Source organism: Coregonus lavaretus (genome assembly GCF_964263955.1).
Source record: "Coregonus lavaretus genome assembly, chromosome: 3".
NCBI lineage: Eukaryota > Metazoa > Chordata > Actinopteri > Salmoniformes > Salmonidae > Coregonus > Coregonus lavaretus.
The window spans coordinates 10,783,061-10,798,752 of record NC_139990.1 but is presented as its reverse complement, the minus strand read 5'-3'; the positions used below and the strand labels follow the sequence as shown (position 1 = coordinate 10,798,752).

Below are 15,692 nucleotides of genomic sequence, written 5' to 3'. Positions count from 1 at the left end.
AATAGATTTTTTTGGGGTTTGTATCATTTGATTTACACAACATGCCTACCACTTTGAAGATGCAAAATATTTTTTGGGGTGAAACAAACAAGAAATAAGACAAAAAAAACTGAACTTGAGCATGCATAACTATTCACCCCCCCCCCCCCCCCAAAGTCAATACTTTGTAGAGCAAACTTTTGCAGCAATTACAGCTGCAAGTCTCTTGAGGTATGTCTCTATAAACTTGGCACATCTAGCCACTGGGATTTTTGTCCATTCTTCAAGGCAAAACTGCTCCAGCTCCTTAAAGTTGGATGGCTTCCGCTGGTGTACAGCAATCTTTAAGTCATACCACAGATTCTCAATTGGATTGAGGTCTGGGCTTTGACTAGGCCATTCCAAGACATTTAAATGTTTCCCCTTAGCAGTATGCTTGGGGTCATTGTCCTGCTGGAAGGTGAACCTCCGTCCCAGTCTCAAATCTCTGGAAGACAGAAACAGGTTTCCCTCAAGAATTTCCCTGTATTTAGCGCCATCCATCATTCCTTCAATTCTGACCAGTTTCCCTGTCCCTGCCGATGAAAAACATCCCCACAGCATGATGGTGTTCTCGGGGTGATGATAGGTGTTGGGTTTGCGCCAGACATAGCGTTTTCCTTGATGGCCAAAAAGCTCAATTTTAGTCTCATCTGACCAGAGTACCTTCTTCCATATGTTTGGGGAGTCTCCCACGTGGCTTTTGGCGAACACCAAACGTGTTTGCTTATTTTTTTCTTTAAGCAATGGTTTTTTTCTGGCCACACTTCCGTAAAGCCCAGCTCTGTGGAGTGTACAGCTTAAAGTGGTCCTATGGACAGATACTCCAATCTCCGCTGTGGAGCTTTGCAGCTCCTTCAGGGTTATCTTTGGTCTCTTTGTTGCCTCTCTGATTAATGGGGCTTCATAGCAAAAGGGGTGAATACATATGCACGCACCACTTTTCCGTTATTCATATTTTTTCAAGTTATTTTTTTCATTTCACTTCACCAATTTGGACTATTTTGTGTATGTCCATTACATGAAATCCAAATAAAAATCCATTTAAATTACTGGTTGTAATGCAACAAAATAGGAAAAACGCCAAGGGGATGAATACTTTTGCAAGGCACTGTAATTATGTGGTTGTGTATATGTACTGCGTGGGTGTGTGGCCATTAGCCTGTGTGTGCGTTATGCCAGCTGTGACCCTGAGTTTGTGTGCGTGCGTGAGTGAATATGCATGTGTTATTCTGTGTGTCAGATGTGAGTGTACTGCTGTAACCCTACCGATGAGAGATTACCAGCCTCAAGGTAGTATTTGTTCAACGAATGTTGAGAACTTTGGACTGAGTGACCATTGAACTCGTTGTACACATCGGTCTATAAGAAGTCAGAAGTTCCCGGGCACTGGTCATTCCACCATGTCCCTCCGTGTCCTCCTGGCAGTGGTGGTGTATGTTCTCTATCTGTCCCCGGTAACGTTAACCCGGGCTGGGGACAAGACAGAGGGGACTCCCGACCCATCCTACGTGGCCGCGGTCTATGAGCACCGGGTGATTCTGAACCCGGAGCCGCACGTGCCTCTGTCTCGGGACGCAGCGCTCAAGCACATGATGAGGAACCTGAAGGTCTATGAGGAGCAGGCCGCACGGGCGGCGGAACAGGTAAGGTACACCTGTGGGAGGGACTGGGAGATGGTCTTCTCTCTCAATTAACAGAACTAGATGTGTTAGTGCAGGGCTGGAACTAAGCCCGCACACCCTGCAGATAAGCTCTCCAAGACTGGGTTAGACTTGCCTTTGACAAGGAGGATACACCTTAATCTGAAGTGCTGGAGTTAATAGCTTTACAGCTCTCTTACCCCTTTCTATTGCCTGTTACTGTTTCATCACAACACGCACAGAGAAACAACCTCCACATCCCTCTCTATCTATCACTCTGTCTCTCTCTCTCTCTCTCTTTCTAATTCAAAAGGCTTTATTGTCATGGAAAGTGTTATACATTGCCAAAGCAAACATAGATACTCTCTCCGACTCTCTTCCAGGGGGCTCAGATCATAGTATTTCCAGAGGACGGTATCCATGGGTTCAACTTCAGTCGTCTGTCCATCTCTGGTTACCTAGAGACCATCCCTGACCCACTGACTGAGGACTGGAACCCCTGTACACAGCCTGACAGACACAATCACACTGAGGTATAAACACACACCTTTACTTACCACTGTGGATCCATATCTAATGTCATCAAATGTCTGTGTTAATGTGTGTGTTCTGCCCTGTTCTCTCTCAGGTCCTCCAGAGTTTGAGCTGCATGGCTCGACGTCACCAACTCTACCTGGTGGCCAACATGCCTGACCTCCAGCCCTGCCCTCTGACCTCTCACCCCCACCTTGACCCCTCTCACCCCCCCTGCCCCCCCGATGGGCGCTGGCAGTTCAACACTAATGTAGTCTTCAGGTTGGTAGTACCTGTGCTGTTTCTGTTTTAAACACGTTTCTTGATCCTGTGAGAAAAGAATGCATTATACAGGGAGAGCTTCAGGTATTCCGAACTTCTCTTGGAATAGGGCAATTACATGATATTGCATTTGTATTGATTTCCAAAAGCTTTTTAGAGTTATACAGGAGTGACTTGGAATGATGTTTTTCCTTTATTGTTAAGAAGATACTTTAATCCAAAGCACACCCAACCATCAGCCATCAACCATTCTCTATAAGTCTTGAAAAATTTAAACGTTTAATTAATAATTGTATTACTTTTACAAAAGGATTTGGGTTATATAGATGAACATTCATTTTCTTTTCCCATTCACTGCAGGTCTGATGGTTCCCTGGCGGCTCGCTACCACAAACAAAACCTGTTCTTCGAGAAGGAATTCAATACCCCGCCCAGACTAGAGGTGGTGACCTTTGACACGCCGTTCGCCGGACGGTTTGGGGTGTTCACCTGCTTCGACATCCTGTTTCACGACCCTACTGTCAGGCTACTGGAGCAGGTACACACACACCTTTTCCCACAATGTTTCATTATGGATCCAAATTAATTCATCAAAAGTCTGTTCATGTCTCTCTCTCTCCCCCCTCCCCCCCAGGAGGGTATCAGACAGATGGTCTACCCCACAGCCTGGATAAATACGCTTCCTCTACTAACAGCGGTTCAGTTCCAGAGAGCGGTCAGTCTGGGAGCTAACGTCACTCTGCTGGCGGCTAACCTCAGGCATGACAGCAAGGCCATGACGGGCAGCGGCATCTTCACCCCTAGTACTTCCATCTACCACCACGCCTTCCACCCCCCTGGGGAGCCAGAGGATGGGAAGCTGCTGGTGTTGAGGATACCTGTACTGGACAGTGACTGGCTGGCAACACAGAAGCAGGCAAAGGGGCAGGGGGAGACAGGAGGAGAGGGTGAGGCAAAGGGGCAGATAGGAGAAGAGGGTGAGGCAAAGGGGCAGATAGGAGAAGAGGGTGAGGCAAAGGGGCAGGGGGAGACAGGAGAAGAGGGTGAGGCAAAGGGGCAGGGGGAGACAGGAGGAGAGGGTGAGGCAAAGGGGCAGGGGCAGGGGGAGACAGGAGCAGAGGGTGAGGGTGAACCTCTCTCTGCCTCTCTTCCTACCCTCTCTCCCAATCCCTCCCCTTCCACCTCTCACTTAATCTCCTCTATGATGTGTGACCCGTTCTCCTTCGTCCTGCTGCGTGGTTCAGAGGGTCAGCTGACTGTGTGTGACGGTCCCCTATGCTGCCACCTGCAGTACCGACGGTCCCCACAGGGTGGCAATACGGAGCTCTATGCTCTAGGGGCGTTCGCTGGCAATCATACGGTTTATGGACGCTTCGCCTTGCAGGTAGGGAGAAACATTTACATTACATGCATGCATTACAACCAGGGTTAGGGTCAATTCCATTTAAATTCCAGTCAGGAAGTACACTGAAATTCCAATTCCAATTTTCTTCAATGCTTCTTAATGAGGAAAATTCTGAATTTGGTTTACTTTCTGAATTGACTGGAATTGAAACAGATTTTTCACCTAGTCGTCTCATGGCATTAATGATTAATGATTAACCCCTCACCCTCCAGGTGTGTGCGTTGGTCCGCTGCTCGGGGTCGGAGGTCAGCTCCTGTGGAAAAGGAGTGGAGGAGGCAGAGTCTAGAGTGGACTTCCGGTTGGAGGGGAAGTTCGGAACGCGTTACGTTTACCCGTCTATGCTAGGTAGCGGCATGGTTGTAGATCGACCCGACCTGATCGAGAAGACCACAGATGGTCGAGTGGCCATGGAACACTCAGGGATGACCGTCGGGCTGGTGACCGCATGTCTCTACGGCAGGGTATACGACCAGGACTAGGGTGTGAGAGAGAGAGAGAGAGAGAGAGAGAGAGAGAGAGAAAATAAAGAAAATAAGTTTCTGTCATTTAAAATGACACCCTTCTCCCTTTAAAGTGCACTACATCATCACTGTTCCCTATAACCTCTGTAAGTCCAAGCCGAATGGGGGGGGGGGGGGGGGGGGGGGGGGGGGGAGGGGGGGGGGGGGGGGGGGGGGGGGGTGGGGGGAAGCTAGGTCCAGTTTTTTTATTTTGAATTTTAGGACCCCTTTAGATTAAAAAAATTAATATAGAAAATATTATTTGATAAAATATTGAATTTGGCCTTTACTAATATAGCCCATAGAAACACATTGAATAACATTCATGAATGGCAAAAAAAAGACAGTAAAAAATAAATCATAAGGAATAAGGTTTTGAAGTCTGTCCAATATCTAGGTGATATAAGAAAGCTATATATATATTTATTGTTATTTAATTTAATTAAAAAAACAAACATATTTAACCCCTTTTTTGGGTAGGCACAAAACTACCTCCATACTTCCATTCATTTTTTAAAACCGGTACCGGTTACCTACAGACAAGTCCCGTGACACTTGTGGGGGTCCTAGAATAAAACACAGGTGTTCTCTGAACTTGTCTGTAGGTAACCGGTACCGGTTTAAAAAAATGAATGGAAGTATGGAGGTAGTTTTGTGCCTACCCAAAAAAGGGGTTAAATATTTTTTTTTTTTTAAAGTCTACCCTTTCCATAGAGTGGTAATAGTTTTTTACGCCAAACCGTTTGGACGACCGATTTTCAGGATGTCTCATGGTCTGAAAAACACTGAGTAGCTCCGCCACCTTCCACCTCAGATGCCGAAGGCCGCCATATGTGGATGTGGAGGATTGAGACTCAGCCCATGCAAAAAAAGATCTCTAGTTTAAACTGACGGATTTTGATGGGGATTTTTTATTACGCACCAGTGCATCAATCTACTCTAGGGGGTTTCCCTATAATATAGTTGAATACAACAGGACACATAGGCGCTCCTAGTGGCCGGTGATTTTAATGCAGGAAGACTGAAATCCGTTCTACCTCATTTCTACCAGCATGTCACCTGTGCAACTAGAGGAAAAAAACCTCTAGATCACCTTAGCTAATTTTCTCCCAACATCGGACACCCCCTAACTTCGGACATTCTCTAGCGGTTGGAGGACTAAATCACCTCGAGTTCAACATTTAAACGGACTGGAAAATAACGGTAAGTTTTGCGACTAAAGACACCCTTCTAGCTAGCTGACCACCGATTTTCATTGCAATTTTTGTAAGTTAAGTTAGGTTTTTAGAGTTTTCAAAAAAGTTATATACATACACATTTTGTGGGACATGCTGTATATTGTAAAATTCGACTGCGCGACAGACCACACCTAATTTAATATCCAACTTTTTACCTCTGAAATATAGCTAACAGATTTTCTAATGTTGCTAGCTTAGTTGCTAAATGTTGATAGAACTGCTAAGTAAGCAAAAAGGAAATAAATTGTAAGCATTAGATAATACATATCACGAAAACAGCTGAATGTTGTCAAGCTTGACCTTTTCAGAATTGGAGTCCTTTGACGGGGGCGTTTTACACAATCTGCAAAATTTAATTTTGAACTTTGAACCATTAACTTTTTGACACTTTGGCTATGTTTAATTTTACAACAGCTACATATAGGCAGTATTTAGTCTGTTACAATGTATGCATCAATATTCAACTAATTGGGACACTAAATTTCATTACAGATAACATTAAACAAAAAACGTGGGTACACTTTCAGTTATTGTGAAAACGTTCATCACTTTTCAATGCCTTAGCTTTGAAATGTAAATGTTTATACATATTCAGATTGAGTTATCTTTCTAAAATGTATATAGTATGCCAAGTTATTTAGCTACATGTATTTACCACCACAGCATGGAGAAAGTCTACACCTGCATTACTAGCTGTTTGGGGTTTTAGGCTGGGTTTCTGTACAGCACTTCGAGATATTAGCTGATGTAAGAAGGGCTATATAAAATAAAATTGATTGATTGATTGAAGAGGAAGCAGTGGAGTGAGGTGGACATGTTCCATGCCATGGAGGACTGCAGGGCAGGGATGGCTATCCGCCAGGCTGCCAAGGTTAGGCATCTTTGGTTTTTAGGAGATTACCACATGTATGTGAATTTTATCTGCTAGTAACAGTTTTATTTTCTTATCTACCAAGGTGCATGGTGTACCTCGGCAGACCCTGGTGGACAGGCTGAGCGGCCGGGTGACCCATGGTTGTCGCAGTGGACCACCCACATTGCTTGAAGATTATCTGGTGCAGTACTGTATCTACTGCGCCAGCCATGGGTTCCCCTTTACTAGACAGAGGCTGATGAAATACGTCAACAAAATACGCAGGTATTTGGTGTTCTATGTGTTTATGTATGTAGAATGCTGTACTGACTGTTCTCAATGTGTGTGATGTAAATGTGGATGTGTAAGGTGATCCCAAAACAAACATTTTCATCCTGGATGGACAATAACATATTGTCTTCTATTGTAGGTTTCGGCACCCAGGGGAAACAATCCAACCACTGGGGAAGAGGTGGTGGGAAATGTTCAGGAGGAGGCACAAGAACCTGAGCATGAGGAGGCCGGACACCCTGGACAGGGGGAGAGCTGAGTGTGCCACACGTCCGATGATGGACACCTTCTTCACTTCTTATGAGAAGCACTTGGAGGAGAGTGGGTTGAGGGAGAAACCCAGACAAATCTATAACTGTGATGAGTCTGGGGACCAAGGAGCTGGCCTGCTTCAACGCAGCTGGGGAGGATGTCCCCCCATTTATCATCTACCCCAAGTGTTTCGCGGTGGCCACTACACACTGGGAGCCCCCCCCCCCCCCCCAAGCCTTGTATGGACGGTCAAACAGTGGTTACATTGACAGGGACCTGTTCAGCAAGTGGTTTTAGCACTTCATTAAGCATGCAGCGAAGGAGCGCCCTCTCTTTCTCCTCTTCGAAGAGCCACATGGACCCAGAGGTGCTCGCGGCGGCACTAAGGGAAGGGGTTATACTTCTTTGTCTTCCACCACACTGCACCCATGTCCTGCAGCCGCGGGACGTGGCATACTTTGGCCCTTTAAAGAATTTGCCAGAGTATTCCGCAAGGACATGCGCTATGTGGTGGAAGGGTTTAAGAAGTGTGGCCTCTTCCCACATGGTCCCGTTTAATGCCGTCTCGGTCCCTTCCGGGTCCCACCACCGCCTCTCCTGGAACCAGCAGCACTGTGCCGTCCATCAGCACCTCCTCCCCAGTGACCACAGGAGGACCCTCAGCCCCTGCTCCAGTCCAAGCCCCTGCTCCAGTCCCAGCCCTAGCTCTAGAAGAGCACCCCCTAATAGAGAGGGGGCTGATAGCGAAGGACCTGGGGCACATCCTTACTGTCCTTAAGTATCAGCTAGATCGATACAGAAGACTCCCTGTGGTCGCCACATGCCTCACCGGGGAGGAATTTATAGAATAATTTGGTAATGACTAATTATTACACTCCACTTTATGAAATGTTTTAGAATCCTGAGACTATAATCTAATAATGTGTGTAGGACCAGTAAATATTATGACATTGTGTTACTATTTAGCAATTTGAATAGGAGTTAGACCAGACAACAAAGGACAAGGAGAACTGTCTACAGACAACTGAGAAACCAAGATAAAGAGGCCTCCCAATTTAGGGAGGAGAGAAACCGTTAGGCTTGGAAGAGTGCATGTGTGTTTGTGTGTATGTGTGTGTGTGTGTGACCTGATGGTCAGGAGAGCAGTTTTCCAGTGGAAAACTACAGCCCGCCTAAAGAGGGGTGGGATTGTTCCTCTGACGTGTGTGTATAAAAATATTGTACGACCATTTTGTTTCAGAGCGCTCTCATGAATAAAAATGCTGACTATTGCAGGATTGAGTCTTAGTTTAATTTATTTAAACTAAGAGATTTACAACCTTTTGGGAATTATTCACAGATTTAAGAAGTAGTTGACTTCAACCATTGAGATAACAAAATTCTCGTGACAGCTTGGTCCTTTCGAGCCGGATGTCAATACCCGTCCTCTGTCGTTCCGGGGGACACCAAAAACCGTGCACTGGCGAATGATACATCCGTATAGACAAAGACCTGTCCTCCGAAATTGGAGGTTCAAATACAGGCCGGTGACAACCTGGAAACGACAGAAACGGTGACGATATCCAACCAAAATTGAGCTGCAAAAATAAGGTGAGTAATCTTTATTCATTGGATTTTGGGGGAATTGAACTGTAACCTGCAGTAAGGATTTATGGAGTTTAAATTTGCTGTAGTGAGGTTCCGTCAATAATCCACAAAGGGATCGACATCCCGGTAGCCCGTTTTTAGACATTTATCTAGAGAAAACCCAAAGGTGTAAGATCAAAAAAAAAAAGGGGGGGGGGGGGGGGGGGGTCCGAAATAGACTCCGGGTAGAGAGGCCATTACCAAACATAAACTAGCCTTGTGTTGAGACAATCAAGGATTGTCAAAAGTATACAAGAAGGGAGTCAACTTTAGCGTTTTTTAGACGTTTATCTAGAGAAAACCACGCGCAAGTTTTCTAGATAAATTGATAAATGGGGGTGAAACTTCAAGGGAGGAGAGTGTGATAGTGAGACGGTCTGGGATCGCCAATAAATATAAAGTAAAGGGAATTTAAAATAGTATGTGTGAGAAATAAAATATTTTAAGTCATAAACAACTGTAGATTAGCAGTAACTCTATCCGTTCCATGAAACTGGAGCCGTAATTTGTCTTAGTACAAACTCCAAGTCATGAAACTGGTGCCGTAATTTGTCTAAGTACAATCTCCAAGTTACCAATAGTGTTAACCAATAATCTTCTGTGAGACTTAATATTTGCTCAAAAGTCACATCTAAGAATAAATTCCAAAGAAAGGGACTAAAATAGGTCGCGTGAGAAAGAATGGTTGTCCCATCCGTTTCATGAAACTGGGGTCTTAAAACACTCTATTCAAACACGGGTTGAATAATTTAAATGGTTAATTACAAAAGTTGATCATAATTTTTGCTCAAAAGTCGCACCTAATAATAAGTCCAAAGGAGAATAATTATTGAGTGAATTATTACAAGATTTATGAAGTCCAGGGATAGGAGAAACCTCCATTATGTGAACAGGTATGGTTTTGAGGGACGTCTGGACACAGATAAACTCGAATCCATGCTTAAACAGATGCATAAGGTGTGTAAAGGGAGAAGAGAGAGAGAGCGAGTGGAAGGGCTAGATACAGCCAAGGTGTGGCTCTCGGAGCCTCAAAAGAGAGAGGAGGATGAGAGACAGAAAAAGAAAGTCAGAAAGGAAGGTCTAAGGCAGATCAGGCCTGGAGGGAAAATCCAGACAATGAAGTAGTGGTGGTGAGGGGAACGGTGCCACAGCAGGCTGCCGTTTTGGAGTTAAGGCAAAGGAAGATAGTACAGTTGAGGTTCTAAGGACATTTTTGGAACATCAGCAGCAACCCAATTGGTCATTGCAGAAATTAGAAAGAGAGAGAGAGAGACGGAAAGAGAAGGCTAAGAAAGTAACTAGAGTACTAGGGTACAATAGGGGGGTCAAGGGACCGAAGGGTGGAAGACCCAGGTCCCTGAGGAGACTTGAACCCCACAACAAAAGTCCAGTTAGGAGCTGAGCTCAGGAGGGAGTCAGTATGAGTCAGGAGATGAGAGAGTAGGAGGGGGCCAGTACCCACTGTAGCCTTACCTAATCTATTGGCAGGGAATGAAGGGGCCCCAGCAACCTTAGATGTATACAGGCCATGAACACAGAGGAACGTGGCCCGAGCGGTAGAAGGAATGACCCACCCCAAAACAGGAATAGTAAGGTTTGGGCTGCCGTTAGAGGGCAATGGGTTTCAGGGGATGCCCAGAGGGCACTTTTGCCATGGGCCGATCACGGAGAGTATGTTGGGAAAATAACTGAATTGTGTAATAGCCTCAGAGAACATTACCATCGTCATGCAGACTTCTCTAAAGTACATGAGTGTAAACAAGAGGATAGTGAGACAGTCAGCCAGTACTTAGAGAGGCTTAAAGATGTGTTTAACGCAAACAGTGGCATACCCGAGCCAGACCAGAGACAGGGGAGTGATACGCCCTACCATCAGCAACTAAAGATAGCGTTCCTCAGTGGAATGAGACCAGAGATAAGCAGAACCATTAAAAAGACCCTGATTGGCTGGGGCACAGCAACACTCATTAAGAGAGACCTAAAGGGAGTTCAGTCATGCCAACTCTCGGGGAGATAGTGAGCCAGAAACAAAGGGGCAGTGTCCTGGAAATCACAGTCTGTTTTTGTTTTTTTTGTCAGTTCTGCTGGGAGTAGATTCTAGTGAGGAAGAGACTGAGGAGCCCACTGATCCAAGTTGTGAGGTGTTTGAATTGGCTACTATTGACTTAGCACCCACGCAGCAGTGGAAGTGGAACTAGGGCCCCAAAGTCAGAGACTGTTCAGGGAGAGATGGAGCCCACATGTGTCTCTAGCAAAGGAGCCAGCAGAGGACTGGAAAGAAATGGGCCAGTGGGTATCTAAGGGTAAGAGGATCACTGATTGGGTCAACATTGTGAATGGAGATCAGCACAGTACATCCACGGATAGGTATCGTCGGAAATTGAATTGGAGAGCCATTTAAATGAGGGTAGAGATGGTAGAGGATTTCCTGTGTGAAAAAAGTAATAGAAATTGGGTGATGAGAAATGCTGAATTGCATTGTTTAAGCAAGAATGGTATTCAATTCATGCTTTCTAGTTATGTGTACGCAAATTAGCTATTCGTTTTTGGTGGTGTGTGGATAGAATTTACTAATGCCAGGATTTAGTAAACGAAGCAGAGGATAATGTGAAGCGGAAGTCTGAATAGTTTGTTTATACAACAGTGAGTTATGCAGACAGTTCAAGTTGAACAATGGGAGATCGTTTTTACTATTAGGCTGATAGCGTAGTACATTTTTTTTGAAGGTTCTGGATTTATTAAACAATTGGTTTATATTTTAATAAATTAATGCAACCGGTTTAAATCAGTAGATTACCGGAAGGTGGTTATGGGTTTGTTATTTATAGGTTTAGTGAATTTAATGAAAAATTGAGTTATCCGATGAGTTCTGAGGGGGGAGTTTTTCGTTTTTCGTTTTTTCCCAGGATGGAGGGAAATCTCCTACAGTATATGTTAAGGGACAGTAGGAGACAACGTATCAAACATTTTTTAAAATAGATGCCTGGAATAAAATATCACTGCTTACTTATACGAAGTAAGGGATTATATTGGCAAATGAGTGAAATATGACATTAAGAAGGGTGACAGGAACAATATACGGGGAAACAGATATTTCCTATGTTCTTGATTACATTTTGCATTTTGTCCATTTGGCAGGTGCTCTTATCCGGAGCGACTTGCAGTTGGTGAGTACATACATTTTCATACTGTAAAGAAAGGGGCAATCCTACGAGATAATGTCTGGCATAAGGATAAATTATTAAAATGATTAAAGTCACTGTTTTGATATGCGGAAATATTGACACATGGGTAAAGTAATGTGTCAATAGGGGGGATGGTAGAGCAGGTTAGGAACAACTTTGGTAGAGCAGGAACAGGTTACTTTGGTAGAGCAGGAACAGGTTAGGAAACACTTTTAAACTTTGGTAGAGCAGGGACAGGTTAGGAGACACTTAGGAAACACTTTGTGGCCTAGGGTATAACGAATTACAAAAAAAATATGTTTTGTTCCAGATGTGTCATCTGTGCACAGAATAATCACCAAGGTAGAGAAAGCACCCCAGGGGGAATATCCCCTGGCAAACTATCCAGTCCAGCAATTGGAAATTGATTTTATAGAGTTATCACGGAGTGAAGGGAAGAAATTGGGTACAATGCCTACCAATAGTGTTGATCACGATTAGGATAACCCCAGATAAGTAGGGTAGGGCATCTTAGCTCCTGCTCCCACATTGAGAATGTCACAACTAAAGAGACCATGACCAATCTCTCCTCTTTGTTGCAGCCAGAGGATTTTAGGAACCAAAATCAGGCCCGTGCTGACATCTGGTGGTTGTGTGGTGGTAACAGATTATGGCCTAATCTACATGCGAATTGGACCGGAACCTGTGCGTTGGCCCAGCTGGTAATGCCTTTCACTCTCATCAAACGATCCAACATGTAAAAAACTGGTGGGTTGTCACGTAGAAGGCGAGACCTCCTCCCAGGATCCTTTGATGAGAGGGTGTATATCGATGGGATAGGAGTACCTCGAGGGGTTCCAGAAGAATTCAAAGCTAGGAATCAGATTGCAGCTGGTTTTGAATCAAGTATTTTCTGGTGGTCAACAATTAATAAGAATGTGGATTGGATAAACTACATCTACTATAACCAACAGAGGTTTGTTAATCACACTCGTGATGCAATAAAGGGATTGGATGAGCAGACAGCGGCAACTAGTTTAATGGCATGGCAGAATAGGATAGCTTTGGATATGCTTTTGGCTGAACGGGGCAGGGTTTGTGTTTTGTTTGGATCTATGTGCTGTACTTTCAACCCCAATAATACAGCACCTGATGGGTCAGTGACTAAGGCCCTCCAGGGACTCACCACACTGGCAAAGGAACTGGCTGAGAACTCTGGCATTGACAACTCATTAACTGGTTGGTTTGATAATATGTTTGGAAAATGGAAACAGATTGTGGCAACAGTGGTGGGGGCAGTTCTGGTGGGAATGTTCAGTTTGGTGTTATGTGGATGCTGTTTAATCCCATGTGTGCGAGGTCTTGTGTTAAGGTCTTTGGAAAAGGCAGTATCCCTGCAGATGGTGAGGTGTGGACCCGTCCCAAACTCAGACCGATGGAACGAAGACCTATATCCTCCTGCTCTAGTGGAAGATGCAGAACATTTCAATCCTGATGAATCTGTATTAAATGAGAAAAATTTTTATGTTTAAGTATACTATCTTTTCAATGAAAGTTATAGTGAAAATCTAAACAAGAAGTGTTATGGTTATGGAAAGTAAAATTTGGTAGAATGCCAGGCAAATTGTGTTATTATAGTGTGTTTTGTACTAGTGATTCATTTTATATGCAAATCAAACTTATATGCTTCAATGTGTGTGATTCATTTTTATAACAAGATATAATTTGGGAGTATGTGTGTAATATTTAGTCAAAGGGTGGATTGATAGAATAATTTGGTAATGACTAGTTATTACACTCCACTTTATGAAATGTGTTAGAATCCTGAGACTATAATCTAATAATGTGTGTAGGACCAGTAAAGATTATGACATTGTGTTACTATTTAGCAATTTGAATAGGAGTTAGACCAGACAACAAAGGACAAGGAGAACTGTCTACAGACAACTGAGAAACCAAGATAAAGAGGCCTCCCAATTTAGGGAGGAGAGAACCGTTAGGCTTGGACGAGTGCGTGTGTGTGTGTGTGTGTATGTGTGTGTGTGTGTGTGTGACCTGATGGTCAGGAGAGCAGTTTTCCAGTGGAAAACTACAGCCCGCCTAAAGAGGGGTGGGATTTTTCCTCTGACGTGTGCATATAAAATATTGTACGTCCATTTTGTTTCAGAGCGCTCTCATGAATAAATATGCTGACCATTGCACGATTGAGTCTTTGTTTAATTTATTTAAACTAAGAGATTTACAACCTTTTGGGAATTATTCACAGATTTAAGAAGTAGTTGACTTCAACAAAATTCCCGTGACAGGAATACACGCGCCAGTGGCAGGAGAGGGGTGAGAAGGAGAGGGCCGAGGCAGAGGAGAAAGAAGGTTGGGCAGCCCTCAGAACACAGAGGGCACAGGAGAGGGCTGCCATGGATGTGACCATTGACGCCATTGCCTCTGCTGGACCCCCTTCTGGAACAGCTCCTGACAGCTGCATCACCACTGCCAGTGCCTCCCAGTGTGCAACACCTGTAGGAGCCGCCGGAGTCCCCAGCTGCAGAAGAAGGCTACGTGCCTACTCTCTCGGCCACACCATCGTCGGCCCCTCAACCCTACCATTACAAACACCAGCTCCTCCAAGCCATCGTCGGCGGTTTTGTCCACCACCACCACGATGCACACCCCCCCCCCCCCCCGTCTGTCACCACCAACACGGCCTCCTCTGGACCAACTGCCTCCTCCGTCTCCCCTGGTCACACCACCATAGCAGCCTCGTCTGGTGTCCCTGCCCCCTGCAATTTGAATACAGCCACCTCCACAGGTAAACACATGTTAAATTACAAAATAATTACTGTTATCTGTTTTATAAAACAGCAATGTAAATACATATCTACAGTCCATAGCACCAGCCCTCAAGTCATCTCCACCTCCTCCAAAACCTATGCAGCTTCCTCCAGAGGTATTGATGTAAAAAAGTTGAAAAGGGTTTTGATGAAACATGCTCAGTCTAACACTACTTTTTCTCAAACTGCAGCACAGAAAAGGAAGAGAAAAGCTCCACCGGTCACATCTGTCACGCCACCCATGGCACCACTCTCAGGTACTTCATAATCAGTTTTTCTCTCTCTCAGTTGTATCAATTACTATTGTTGTTGAAGAACTTCTACATTTTGCAAAACCATATTAATCTATTTTTACTATTATTGTATTTTTTTATAAAAGAAGACACCACCTGCTGTGCTCGCTGCGGGGAGCATGATCCGCCTGCAAGCTCCCCTCAGGAGTGTAGATCCGAGGTGCCATGGGTGTGCTGTGACTTCTGCCGGCACTGGTTCCACTTAAGGTGTGTGCAGTGGGATCAAGAGGTAGCGGTGGAGCTGGATTTTTATTGTGATTTTTGTGACAATATAGGGATGGAGGTCGAGATTTAATTGTTTGTTTTGTTTGTGTTCATATGAAATTATTTATTTGTACAAAAAAAAAATGTCTAAAATATAATATATATATTTATTGAACCCATCTTGTGTATTTCTTCCTTTACTTTCCAAGTGCATCTCTGCAACACAAACTCCAACGGTGTTTTCATTGTTTATGTCAATGCACATTACTGAAATTAAAGTTTTATTTGATGGAAATTATTAATACTCATATTTTAGTATTCAACTGTTATCTACTTTCTCAAAACATAAGATTAATCTGTAAAACAAATGATGAGACATTATTTGGTTACAACACTGAATATGCTGGTGAAGAACAATTTTTTAAGAGTCCACAGGAGGGCGCACCGGGCTACGCAATGAAAAGTTGACAGGCAAGTCATTATTTTTTACCGGAAGGCTAGCCAACTAGTCAACTATCTAGTAAACACTTCGGGTACGTGGTTGGTGTCTCTTTTTTTGAACAAAATTAAACGGATATATCT

The 15,692-nt window shown here is 44.2% G+C and overlaps 1 protein-coding gene and 1 long non-coding RNA gene across 5 annotated transcripts; both read left to right on the top strand.

Moving 5' to 3' along the window:
* The first annotated feature begins 1,405 nt into the window (after positions 1-1,405).
* On the top strand, positions 1,406-8,269 carry LOC311126171 (biotinidase-like). Of its 4 annotated transcripts, none has more exons than XM_084158489.1 (8): positions 1,406-1,664; positions 2,045-2,194; positions 2,290-2,456; positions 2,817-2,994; positions 3,091-3,840; positions 4,074-5,564; positions 6,556-6,737; positions 6,883-8,269. In XM_084158489.1, exons 1-6 carry the CDS (start codon positions 1,422-1,424, stop codon positions 4,338-4,340), a joined length of 1,755 nt encoding a protein of 584 aa, XP_084014615.1. In that variant the 5' UTR covers positions 1,406-1,421; the 3' UTR covers positions 4,341-5,564; positions 6,556-6,737; positions 6,883-8,269. The 4 variants fall into 4 exon arrangements, with proteins under 4 accessions (XP_084014615.1, XP_084014614.1, XP_084014616.1 ...); XM_084158488.1 differs by having other exon boundaries at positions 4,074-6,470; XM_084158490.1 differs by having other exon boundaries at positions 3,094-3,840; positions 4,074-6,737.
* A 506-nt stretch (positions 8,270-8,775) lies between these two features.
* Positions 8,776-15,285, top strand: LOC311126200. Its single transcript, XR_014612967.1, has 3 exons — positions 8,776-14,591; positions 14,805-14,870; positions 14,993-15,285. It is a non-coding gene; the product is annotated as an uncharacterized lncRNA (long non-coding RNA).
* Positions 15,286-15,692: the final 407 nt, after the last annotated feature.